The sequence below is a fragment of the Orycteropus afer genome, unplaced genomic scaffold (genome assembly GCF_000298275.1).
Source record: "Orycteropus afer afer isolate SDZICR_OR568_19922 unplaced genomic scaffold, OryAfe1.0 scaffold00441, whole genome shotgun sequence".
Lineage (NCBI taxonomy): Eukaryota > Metazoa > Chordata > Mammalia > Tubulidentata > Orycteropodidae > Orycteropus > Orycteropus afer.
This window is the reverse complement of record NW_006922028.1, coordinates 1,029,867-1,042,336: the sequence shown is the minus strand read 5'-3', so window position 1 is coordinate 1,042,336 and position 12,470 is coordinate 1,029,867. Positions and strand designations below refer to the sequence as shown.

The window sequence follows — 12,470 nt, the reverse complement described above, 5'->3', positions numbered from 1 at the left end:
AAAACACAAACAAAACTTCTCTTGACCTTGCATCCTAGTTTCACTATTACTTTCTTCTCTTTACCCTTTATCTAGATAACAAAGTTTCTTCAGAGACCTTTTTGCTCATTTTTCCCCCAATTCAAGTTCATTTCACATCACTTCCCTGGAACGTGATGTTTGCTGCTGCCGTTACGTGCAATCTGCTTTTGCTAAGACCACCTCCTAGTTGTCAGAGCCAGTGCATACTTTTCATTTTTTCTTTTTCCTGATCTCTATAGCATTTGGCATGGTTGGTTACTCTCTTTAAAACTTGCTTCTTCTACAACACTGTACTTTTTGGGGGTTTATATCTGACTACTGATTGTCAGTCAAACTTTATTGGCCCCATTCATGCCCCCCACAAAATTCTATCCAAAATCCCATTCCTTATGTTCTCATCCACAAGCTTAGGCTTTATCTATCTCTTATATGTCATAATTTCTAAAGATCTCCAGCTCAGACTTTTCTGAGCTCCAGATACTGTGTTTAGCTATCTATTAAATGTTGTTGTTGCTGTTGTTTTGGGCCATCGAGTCGGACCCGACTCATAACAACCCCTCCTTGGGTTTCTGAGGCGGTATCACTACAGAAGTAGATTGCCCAACCTTCCTTCTGAGGAGTGGCTGATGGGTTTGAACTGCCAGCCTTCTGGTTAGCAGTCAAATGCCTTAAGCACTATATTATAAGGAAATTCAATTTCAACCTATCTGAAACCAGACTTTTTCTTTGTGAAGGCCTAAAAGAGAGTCCGTTGCTTTGAGGTTACCAAAGCACAAAAGAACTAAAAATTTACATGACTAATCAGGCTTACTCAATACAGTTTAAGAAGGTGCATCATTGCTTGATGGAACAAACAAAGCTATTAAATCTACACTGTTAAAAGGTCATTGACCAAAGATAATGCTTATCTTATAAACATGATATTCCTGTTCCCTCTGTAAAAATAAGTCACTGGTTACCTTAGAGTTGACCTGTCAGGACTATGTGACTGCATCTGATTAGGGATGGACTGAGACCCTTACCTCATTCTTAACCAATAACCTTTGGACAAGCCAAAACACCCTAAAGACTAGAAAAGGACCTGCTACGCATAGTGCCTTAAGGCACTTGACTGCTAACCAGAAGGCTGGCAGTTCAAACCCACCAGCCACTCCTCGGAAGGAAGATGGGGCAATCTATTTCCATAGTGATACTGCCTTGGGAACCCAAGGAGGGGTTGCTATGAGTCGGGTCTGACTAGAGGGTACATAACAACAACAACAATGCTACCTGAATGAAGCCATAGTTCCCTCTTGTGGACACTTGGTTTTCTCCTTGTAGTGATCTGTTTTCTCCTCTCTTTCAAATTGCTCGACTGTTATTAATTTACAACAAATTGTGCTTTGTGCCACAACAACTTTGCTAATGTTTCAATTTCGTTCATGCTCCATACATATTTGTCACTAATTCACACCAATTCTAGGTCTTCACTTTAACCCCTCATCTCCATTCCCATTAATAGTTCTTCAGTTTAGTGCTCATCTGAACCAATTCAATAGGTATATAACTGGTCTTTCCAAGGTCAGTAAGGCCCTCATCTCTTCTAAGCCACTTTTTATACTGCAACCAGCTCAGTGTTTTTCCTCAATTTTAAATCTAATCATGCTATTATATACTTAAAATTCTAGAGGATTGAGACAAATGTCTCGGTAAGCATAATAAAAAGAACACAAGTTTTAGTCTTTACTAGCTATGAAAGATCTCTTTTAAGTGTTAAAAAGTAAAGATGTCTCTTTCAAGACTAAGTGCATCTGGCCCAAGCAATGGGACATTTCAGTCAAGTCACATGCATGAGAAAGCTGTACAATGAATAAGGAAGACCGAAGAATTGTTGTCTTTGAATTACGATGTTGGCAAAGATTATTAAATACACCATGCACTGCCAGAAGAACAAACAAATCTATCTTGGATGAAGTACAGCCAGAATGCTCCTTAGAAATGAGGATGGCCACACTTCATCTCACATACTTCAGACATGTCATCAGGAGGGACCAGAGAAGGACTTCATGCTTGGTAAAGGAGAGGGTCAGTGAAAAAAGAGGAAGACCCTCAACAAGAAGGACTGACACAGTAGCTCCGACAATGGGCTCTAATATACCTACGATCGTGTCCATGGAGCAGGACTGGGCAGGGTTTCATTCTGTTGTACACAGGGTTGCTATGAGTCGGAACTGACTCGGCACCAGCAGCTGTATGATTTGGGAAAAGGCGGGAAACATTCAGTTTCTTCACCCGAATTGTTTTTGAAGGGTTTAAAATATTATTACTGAAATGTCTAATACAAGGTAGGTGTTCAAGAAATGGGTGCTCTTCTTATGGCATCTTCTCTAGACTTATATGCACCTTACACATTGGTCCTATAGCACTATACTCAGTTCTGGGTGCAAGCAGTCTGCTTTTTCTTGAGTCTTGTGTTTCAGCTTGTGCCTGGAATATAGTTATCCCTGGTCTGCTTTGCTGATTCCTACTCTAATAATGTGGTTAAGCACCATTTTCCATGTCAAGCTTTCCCTGCCACATATATCTGATAAGAGTTTAACATTTAGAATATATAAAGAACTCCTAAAACTCAAAAGCAAAAAAGACAAGCAACATAATCAAATAATAGACAATGTACCTCAATACCGATTTCTACAAAGATATACAACTAGCCATTAAAAACTTGAAAAAAATGTTCAACATCATTAATCATTAGGGAAATGCAAATCAGTGGATTAATGGTACCACAGTGAGATACCACTTCACTCCCACTAGGATGGCTATTATAAGAAAAATGGAAAATGTCACATGTTGGCAAGGATGTAGAAAAATTGGAACCCTCACCCATTGTTGGTGGGATTATAAAATGGTGCAACCACTGTGGAAAGCAGTCAGGTGGGTCCTCAAAAAGCTAAAGAATTACAACATGACCTAGAAAATACCAAAGGACCTGAAAGCAGGAACTCAAAACAGATATTTGTACACCAATGTTCACTAACAGTGAAGCCTTATTCACAACAGTCAAAAGGTAGAAACAACTTAAGTGTCTGGTAACAGATAAACTAGATATGGTCTATGTATACAATCAAGTATTATCCAGCCATAAAGAGAAATGATGTTCTGATACATGCTGTGCCATGGAACCTTGAAATCATCATGCTGAATAAATCAGACACAAAAAGACAAACACTGTGTGATCCCACTTATATGAAATACCTAGAATAGACAAATAACCACCCAAAGTTTATTAGTGGTCATCAGGGGCACTGGGAGGGAGAGAGGAGGACTTCTTGCTTATGGGGTTCTGAGTTTCTATATTAAGGTGATGAAAGATGAAGAAATGGATAATGGTGATGGCTGCACAACAGGATGAACGTAATGCCATTGAACTGTACACGTAAAAATGACGGAAATGGCAAATGCTTTGTTATATATATATTTTGTCACAAAAAAGTTGGTCTGTAACAGTATTATAATCATTCATCCATCATATATTTACATTTGTTTAGTTCATGCAAACACTTCAAAAGTTTCTATTACTGAATCTACTAAATTGGGCACTCTTGGAATTGGATACACTCTTTCAAGCCATAGAATACAATATGGTAGCCTGTCAAGATGGACTAAAAGCTTAAAGCAATGAAAGATCTCAAGAACATGTAATAGTGGTTAGTTGAGTCTATGTTCATCTATCAGTACTAAATTGCCTATTGAGAAACAAATTATTTAAGACAAATGAGAGTTGATGGTCTAGTTATCCAGTTAAGTTTTGGCCATGATGCGTAATATTACTCATAGATACCAAATGAACTAGAAGTTCTAGATCTTCTTGTCTCAGAAATAATACTTTAAAAACCTGTAAATAAGTCAGAAGTATTTTATATACTTCAAAGTCCACATTTACATATGTGCTTTCATTCTAGCCTTGTAAATTTAGAGAACACAATTTATTTAAAGTTATGCATAGAAAAAAAACAACCAATTATAACATATTTCCCTATCCTGATGGTTTTGCGTGATTACTGAAGTCAAATAATTTGTATTATGTGACTATTATGCAGTAAACCTTTGGCAAGTCTTACCTGAAATTAAAAGACATTTAAAAATTGAAACAGTGTTACTAGGAGAAAATGAAAAGCACTCTTGTTTGTTTTAACAAAATTTATTATGCAGTAATTACAAAGGTTAAAGACTTTTCCATCTCAAATAAAAATACAAACTGCTATAATTACACACATAATATAGTACCTTATAGAGTGATTCCAATAAATATCACAGGAAATACAGTGCATTTTCAAATTGGAGAGACAAATAACTTTCTCATTCACAGTGTTTGACATAGGAAAGCCTGTTCAGATAATGATTTGTATAAGGTCATGCTCTTAGCAACAGTCCACACAGAGCTGTGCCAACACAATTCTTTCAGAATGTGAAGTACCGGGCAAACCACTCCTGGCGCTGGGGATCTGGAGAAGCCACCGGGGGAGCTTCACTCTGAGGAGGACTGAATTCACAAAAAGAGAGACATGTAACCCAGCATTACGCTGTTTTGTAAAACAGAAGTAAAAGCACGTAAAACATCACTTTTGACTACCACTACTAGTCCTCACTTTGGAAGCTGTTTTCGGGACTTGCTACTTCCTCTAAGCTAGAGAGGGTTCTCCACTCCATGAGAGCAGGAGAGTGCAGCAGCAGCTCAGAGGAAGTCATTTAAGAAGGAGCCACATTTTTGTATCATTACAAAAATACAATTGAGAAAAATATTATCACGTTCTCTGAATAAAAAAATTGAGGAAGAATTGTAGGGAATACGAGAATAAGATAATGTTCCTCCAGTTCAGCACCTTCTCCCTTTTAGTTAATTAAATTTTCAGAATCTGATATAAGCATTTGATTCTTACAGATGCATCCTTTAATAAAACTGAGCTAAGTGACTAAACCAAGGTATAGTATATTTTTTAGGTACAATATTTTCACTTTATGTATATTTTTAATAAACTTTGATAATTCCATTAACAAATACTCTAGGGGAAAAGGTTGCATTAAAAATCCAATTTTCCCCTCCATATTCAGAGTTATATAATTTATACTTATCTTAGTTATAACCTAAGATTCTTTCGGCTATTTAAGAAAACAAAAGGATCCCTACCGTCTTTGGGGGAAATTACAAGGCACGCAACATGTGTAATGGAAACTCCAGTAGTCATGTTTCTTGAGCTCATGCACATGCATCTTACTGATACCTGAACATACTCATGCACAAGGGAAAATAAGCAACACAAAATATTTAGCAATAGACACGTTTAAAGGTGTATTTGAGTATATTTCAATCTTGCTATTTATTTTTTACTGTTTAATTAGTCATTAACTATGTCAATCACTTAATCAAAAAACAGACTGTCTACATGTAAAACTATTGCTAGTGACAGTGCTGACATTTAGTAAGACTAAGCTAAAAAAATTTAATTTACTGCAGTAACAGTAAGATTAGCACAAAACAACAGTACTTTCTGACTTTATCTAATGGTTAACCAATTGTATTTCTTTAGAAATTTACTTGTTAATATATTTAATCAGTAACTCTGAGGTAACAAAATTGGCATGTTGATTAAGAAAAAAATTTATGTATTTATTATATATCTAAATTTATTTTTTGTGTAAGTATACCATTAAGTTCTCGGAGTTTTTATGTATTTATTTTATTTTGGCATTAAGTGTATAAATTTATAAATGAGACCAGTAAACAAGAAAGAGAAAAAATGAACAAATATAACATAAGAAACATAAATAAAACCCCGTTAATAAATGAAAGAAAAATTAAAGTTCTGTAAGGATGGATTATTAATAAAAAAAAAATGAGAATACTAAAAATTAAGCAACTTTTCATAAATATTAAAATTCTAAGCATATAAATTATACTAGCACCTCTTTAAGCATTTAGAAAACTGGCCACAAGTAACAGAAAAAATCTTTCCAATACAGTGAAAAAAGGAGTTCTCAAGAGAGGTGATAAATGTATTTGGAAAATATTTCATAGTAATGTTTCTTTTCTTAGGCTGTACAGTAGTGGGTTTGGATAATGCAAGAAGATACGTTTCTCAAGTTAAAAAGAAAAAGTCACTGGTGAGGCAGGGCTCACCTCAAAAATGTCTTGGGCTCTTTGGGTGGCACTGGCTGTGGAAGTGGTTTGCTGCTGTTGAACTCAATATCGTGGACTGGAGAATTAGGAATGGGATCCAGGCGGTTATTAGGATGTCCATTGCCCACTCCACCAGATTCCAGAGCACTTAGATTGGGAACACTCACAAACCTGTTTGTTGGTGATTTATCATTCTTCTTCTTTTGCTGCATTAAAAATAATACATGTGAGGATAGTCCCTGCATAAGGACAAACAAGAAAATAGGAAGAGTAGAAAATATAAATTTGGCATGGGAAAACTTTGGAAGCTTTATGTTAAGTTGGAATGTTGAAAATAACCAGTGTTACCCAAAGTGTGATCTGGGGATCCTTGGAGATGTTCCTTATCTACATGGAATCCTCACAGCCAGATATGCTGCCAGGAGAGGAAGAATGAGGGAGAAATGCTAAGGAGAAGTTCATGGGGAGGAGGGGGTGGGTGGGAATAATGCCAAGGGGTAAAGAATATTGGGAGGAAAAGGAGAAGAAAATAAGTCTTGCAAGTACATTGAGGTTAAAGTGATTTAGGCTAAAATCAGAAGAAGGGGAAAAGTTAAAAATAATTTTTAATAGCCGTCTGTCAAAGGGAGGCAGTCCTTGCCTAGAAAAAAGAGGAATGAGAAAATGCTCAAATTTCTACTTAAGAAAAGAAGCTGACTTGGAGACATAAGTTAGTTTTAAGTTCAATGCACCATCTTTCTGAAGAGATAAAATTATATCTGCAAAATTAAGTCTACTTTCCCAACTAACTGGTAATATTAATTTACTCACAATTCATTTTAAAAACTTGAAAGTTATAAAGCAAAAATGATCAATGTTTTTTAATTGGCCATCAGATAGCTGTCTTTAACAGAGATGAAAAGAAGAATTCAATTGCAGATTATCAAAACCTACCAGCTTGCAAATCATTAACCTAAGTCTCAAAGTATTTTATGAGCACCTCCTAGAGTTAATGAGCATCATCTTGCTCTGCTGAATAAAAATTAACATGTTTTAAGATATTCTGGATATTCTCATCTGCTAATTAAATGTACAGTAATATAATTTCTGAAATGATTTCTACCAAATGCTTCCAGACTTTGAAAAAATAAAAGAAAAAAAGCACTTAAGCGATTAACAGTCCTTTTCCTTTCTAAGGCACTTGACTGCTAACCAGAAGGCTAGCGGGTCAAACCCACCAGCCACTCCTTGGAAGGAAGATGGGGTAATCTACTTCCGTAGTGATACTGCCTCCAAAACCCAAGGAGGGGTCGCTATGAGTTGGGCACGACTCGACGACGGCACATAACAACAACAACAACACCTAGATATCACTCTCTCTGTTATGTCTGTGAATCATGGAATCTCTGACAAGGGGCCTGTTGTAGTAAAACTGAGAAAAGAAGGGAAGCATTATCTTCTTCACAGCCATTTGTGAAAATTAAAGTTACTATTAGGAGTCAAAAGTCGATTGAAAGTTCTTGACATATTTGCATTTTTTTCCTAGTTATCAGAGGGCATAATGAAAACTATTTATGATTTCTATGTTAAGAAATCAAAGTATTATGGTAAAGTTCTACAGTCATGATATCATAGTTAAAAATAACAATAAAATAAATAATAAATGAAAGGAAAAAATTCCTGGTATAACTTGTTCAACATGTCTCATAATTTTGCTGGGTAATTAAAAGTTTATTTCACCCTAAAGAAAATTAGGAATTAAAAATGGAAATTAACTACACCCATTCATTCACCAATTATTTATTGAGAGTCTTCCATGTCGTAGATAGTATTTTAAGCTATGGAAATATAGCTACATGTTCCCCTACTTTAGTCATTCTATTTGACAAAACATTTAAGTTTAAGGTTTGGGACAGTTTAACTTGTGAAGGAGGGATAGAGTCAGAGTTCTTAAGATAGAAGTTCTATGTGTGATAAAGCAAAAGTCTAAATGTTTCTGGCTGAGTACCTAAATCAGGTGTTATATGCAACTTACTAAAATTTGGATCAAAGTTTATTTATGGCACTATTGATTTCTGCCAAGAGATATGTAATCCCAGTGAAACCAATATATGCAGTCATTATTTATTCTTTATATGTACTTTCTTCCCTAAGATAATTTGTGGTGGGCTTACAGAAAATATGATGAAACTTTGCAATTAAGAAAATATTTGCTTACTATCCAGTATATACAAAACACTATTTTGGGAGCCATGGGGACCTAGGGTACAAAGATGTATAAGACTTAGCCATGTCTATTTCATTTGTCTGTAAGGATCTTCTTAATGTTCTAAGAGAGTAATAAAGTTAAGTATCACAATGAGTAACATTTAATTTTATTTGTCAAGACAGGTCACAAGACTGAGAAAAATAAATTACTTCCCTAAAAATAGATAGAGAACAAAATACATGTTCAATCCAAGGTCCAATGAGATCATAGATAGGCCTTAAATTAGGAATTGCTGTTGGTTATCTAAGGCTTGAGTATCTTTCTGGACCCCAGAAAGAACCTTGACCACTAAGGGAGAAATTAGCTTAAGGTAATTTAGAGGCTTAGTTTTCTTTGGGAGCTCTGGTGATGTAGTGCCTAAGGCACTTGACTGCTAACCAGAAGGCTGGCCATTCAAACTCACCAGCCACTCCTCAGAAGGAAGGTTGGGCAATCTACTTCCATAGTGATACTGCCTGGGAAACCCAAGGAGGGGTCACTATGAGTTGGGTCAGACTCAACAGCAGTAAGAGTTTTCTTTAGAGGGATGAAAAACAAAATGATTAAGCTAAGATTTTTAATAAAATATTATTTTAAGGAGTATAAATTATCAATAAATATGAAATGATTTTAATCTTATTCTGAAAATGAAAACATAAAAAATTCATAGATTTTAGTCCTACATTGTTATTAAAAAGAATTGGAAGCTTTATTCTTTGCTACTCTAAATATTTTATTACATTTGAAATAAAGTTTAAAACCACTTCTCTATTTTTACACTGTTTACAGCACATACCTTTGTCAGTGGATTAATAACACCAACAGTAGGACTTGAGTTAAACACTTTGTTGAAGTTAGTTTCTCGATTGACTAATTCCAGCTGATAAAACTTATTATCCTCCTATGCAAAAGAATTTCAAACATGTTTTAAATATTTTCAATTGGATATTTTAAAAACCTAAATTTAAATGTCATTTCATTCAAAATTTAATATAAAACCCCTATAAACATTCACATATGTTTAAAAATTTTCTAGACCTGGTTGCTGGTATGTTAAATAGATTGCCGGTGGGTTAATTTTCAACATCTTTCTAACACTATGCCCCAGGGACTTTTTCCTACCCTCTAATCCCTCTTCATCCTAGACTAGATCTGTTTTATCCAGTCCCATCTCTTCCACAGTGGTGGCTGTGAAGTTTGAGGGAGCTGGTAGCATAGTGCCTAAGGCACTTGACTACTAACCAAAAGGCTGGTGGTTCAAACCCACCAGCCACTCCTCGGAAGGCAGATGGGGCAATCTACTTCCATAGTGATACTGCCTCGGAAACCCAAAAAGGGATCGCTATGAGTCAGGTCCGACTCGATGGCACACAACAACAACAACTTGCACTCAAGGGAATGTGTGCATACAGGAAAATGACGCTGTATTTTTATTCTTGAGTACTGGAGATGGATTTGAGCTTACCTAATCTCTTCTCTGCGACATCAATGTATTACACCATTGGGAACCACAGAACAGAGAAAGAGTATGGCCCAACAATAAGTGCTATCTGCTAGAGCAGTCTGTGAGGACTGCTTGGAAAATTGGGTGTTTGTTGGGTTGAGGCACCATACCCTCTACCTCACCAATACTGGCCTCTGGGTTCCATCGATGGACCGCTATCTACTACTTGTTTCTCCTGGCACAAATTTCTAGTTCCAGATAACAAGTTGGATCTCCTAAAAGCTAAAAGTGATGTTAATTTAAAAAGGAAATGTTGCTTTTAGGCTCTCTTTGCATGATGATTTCCAGTGTTTTTAGTTGAAGAGATCAATTAACAAAAAGATTATTAGCACTGTATTTCTAGTCTTACTGTGAAAGATTTTTGTTAGCTGTAGTAAGCAATGTTTTAATTATCAGTCAAGACATATACTTTTAGGAAACTGTGAAATGTTTTATGAATTTCAAAAACTTCCCAGAGTCCCCAACACCTCAGTGTGGACGGAGAATCTCTCTAAGAGACAGCCTATAGGTTTTCTTAGGCTAGACTGTAAAACCTGTCTTCCATGATGTGTTTCTTTGGATAAGTGCTTTAGGAAATTAACCTAGAAGTTGGGCTGCATGCGTGTGTTGACTCTCCTTTCCTATCCAATTCTAATTCTACATTTAAATATGTATATACACACATACACACACATATATTATATGAGTATATTAACTGTATGTTGGCAATAACGTATTATTAAACATTTGATATGTATTAAAATGACAATTTCTTTAAAGAAAAATACAGGATAAGAAGCATTCACAATCCCTTTACCCTAACACCAAATTTGAAATTTTAAAATGACTTTACAGATCTTACCCTCACTCATAAACATTTTATTAAGTTTTCAGTCATAATGCATATTTTATAATTCACATTTTGTTTAACATTACTTAAAAATATTTTCCCAATCACCAGTATATTGATTACTAACATGGTTACACCAAAAACAAGATATCTTACAATTAGTTTCTTTATGACCTGGTCTCTCTCTGTAAGCATGGCTTTGAGTTCTGTAATCATCTGTCTATCTTCTGCTTTTGATTCTCTTTGTAGATATTTTTGTTCCATTTCTTCTAGTCTAAAAACAAGAAAACCTTTAACTTGGTGACAAAACTTAGACATGTTCTTTTGTAATGTCTATGTTTTTCAAATTAGTCCAGTAGAACACACACCCAAAGTTAAAACTTTTTTCCTTGAAACTTTTATGCATAATGAATGATGTGATTGTGTTATTAAAGGCTTTCAGGAATAGATGAAATTTACTTTTTTTTTAAAGAATTCACTTGTTTTAACTCATGTGAAAGTATTTGGGTATGAGGTGAAGGCTCTGTACAAGCTGAATGGGACTAGTCTAACTAATACAGTTTGATGCTAGAAATAATAGGCGTACTGTTAGGAGCACTTGCCCCATATACAATCCTGTGTGATGACATAAGGTTTGGTAACATATATACTAGGGACAGGACAAGATAGATACAGAGGAAAGGGGAACAAGGAATACACATGTACAACATCATTCTTTTCTGGTTTATGAGAAATGTGGTTCACAGAGTCTATATTATCAGTCCAGTACATATGAACTGGAAACAGGTTCATCAGGTAAGGGAAGCATTCTATTCCCTTCCAGGTCTACTCTGTCTGGAATGAGACAGTGACAGTGCAGAATGTCACTTAAGACTCTAGAATGGAGGTCACATTTACGAGTAGAGGCAACACGGACCGTGAAGAATCTAAAGATATAAGACAGGTCAGAGCAAAGAGGATGCAAATAGAGACTGCCAGCACTTTTGGGGGTGGAGGGGTGTTTGAGGAAAAAATACTTTCAATATTATAGTTTTAGAGAAATAATAAGAAAAATTTTAAATATTATGGTTGTCAGAATAGAAAGGATAGAACTTAAGTTCAATAAAATTATGATCAATACTCATAGATGGACTCATTCACTCAACAAATATTTATTAAATATCTCCAACGGGATTATCTTCTAGGAATCAGCAATTCTTGTCCTTCCTACCACAACCCAGAGGGATATCTGAATCTCTGTGTATTTTAGTATGATACCAGAAATCTGTTGCTTAAGTCAATTCCAACTCATAGTAACCCTAAAGGACAAGGAACAACTGTCCCACAGCACTTCCAAGGCTGTAATCTTTATGGATGCACACTGTCCCGACTATCTTCCGTGGACTGGCTGATGGGTCAGAATCGCCAGCCTTTCAGTTAGCAGCTGAGCAGTTCAACCACTGTACCAGCAAGGCCCCTTTCTTTAGTATCTAAAACCCACTAATTCCACCCAGGTGAAAGAATTTAGAGATAATGTATTTGGTTTCCCAGCCAGCCCTTGGCTAGAGTTTTAACTTGGAGTGGAAAGTGTGAGATGATGGGGTTATTGTGGGGTTAGGAAGTGATTTGCACAGTGTGTAAGTTTTACTATCTTTACTTTTGTTCCTTAACAACAAAGGAAGCTGAATGAAAATCTATCGTGATTCACTAAACTTATAATAATCTAATCTTGAATTTTATCAATATATGGTAG

The 12,470-nt window shown here is 35.7% G+C and overlaps 1 protein-coding gene across 1 annotated transcript in view; it reads right to left on the bottom strand.

Annotated features, from left to right (window-relative positions):
• Nucleotides 1–4,461: 4,461 nt before the first annotated feature.
• FAM184A (family with sequence similarity 184 member A) overlaps nucleotides 4,462–12,470 on the bottom strand; it is a 205,983-nt gene continuing 197,974 nt past the window's right edge. Inside the window, exons 15-18 of the mRNA XM_007954187.2 lie at nucleotides 10,895–11,012; nucleotides 9,202–9,306; nucleotides 6,179–6,384; nucleotides 4,462–4,543 (exon numbers count right to left, since the gene is read on the bottom strand). Of these exons, the coding sequence (XP_007952378.1) occupies nucleotides 4,462–4,543; nucleotides 6,179–6,384; nucleotides 9,202–9,306; nucleotides 10,895–11,012 (511 nt within the window). The remainder of the gene's footprint in view (nucleotides 4,544–6,178; nucleotides 6,385–9,201; nucleotides 9,307–10,894; nucleotides 11,013–12,470) is intronic.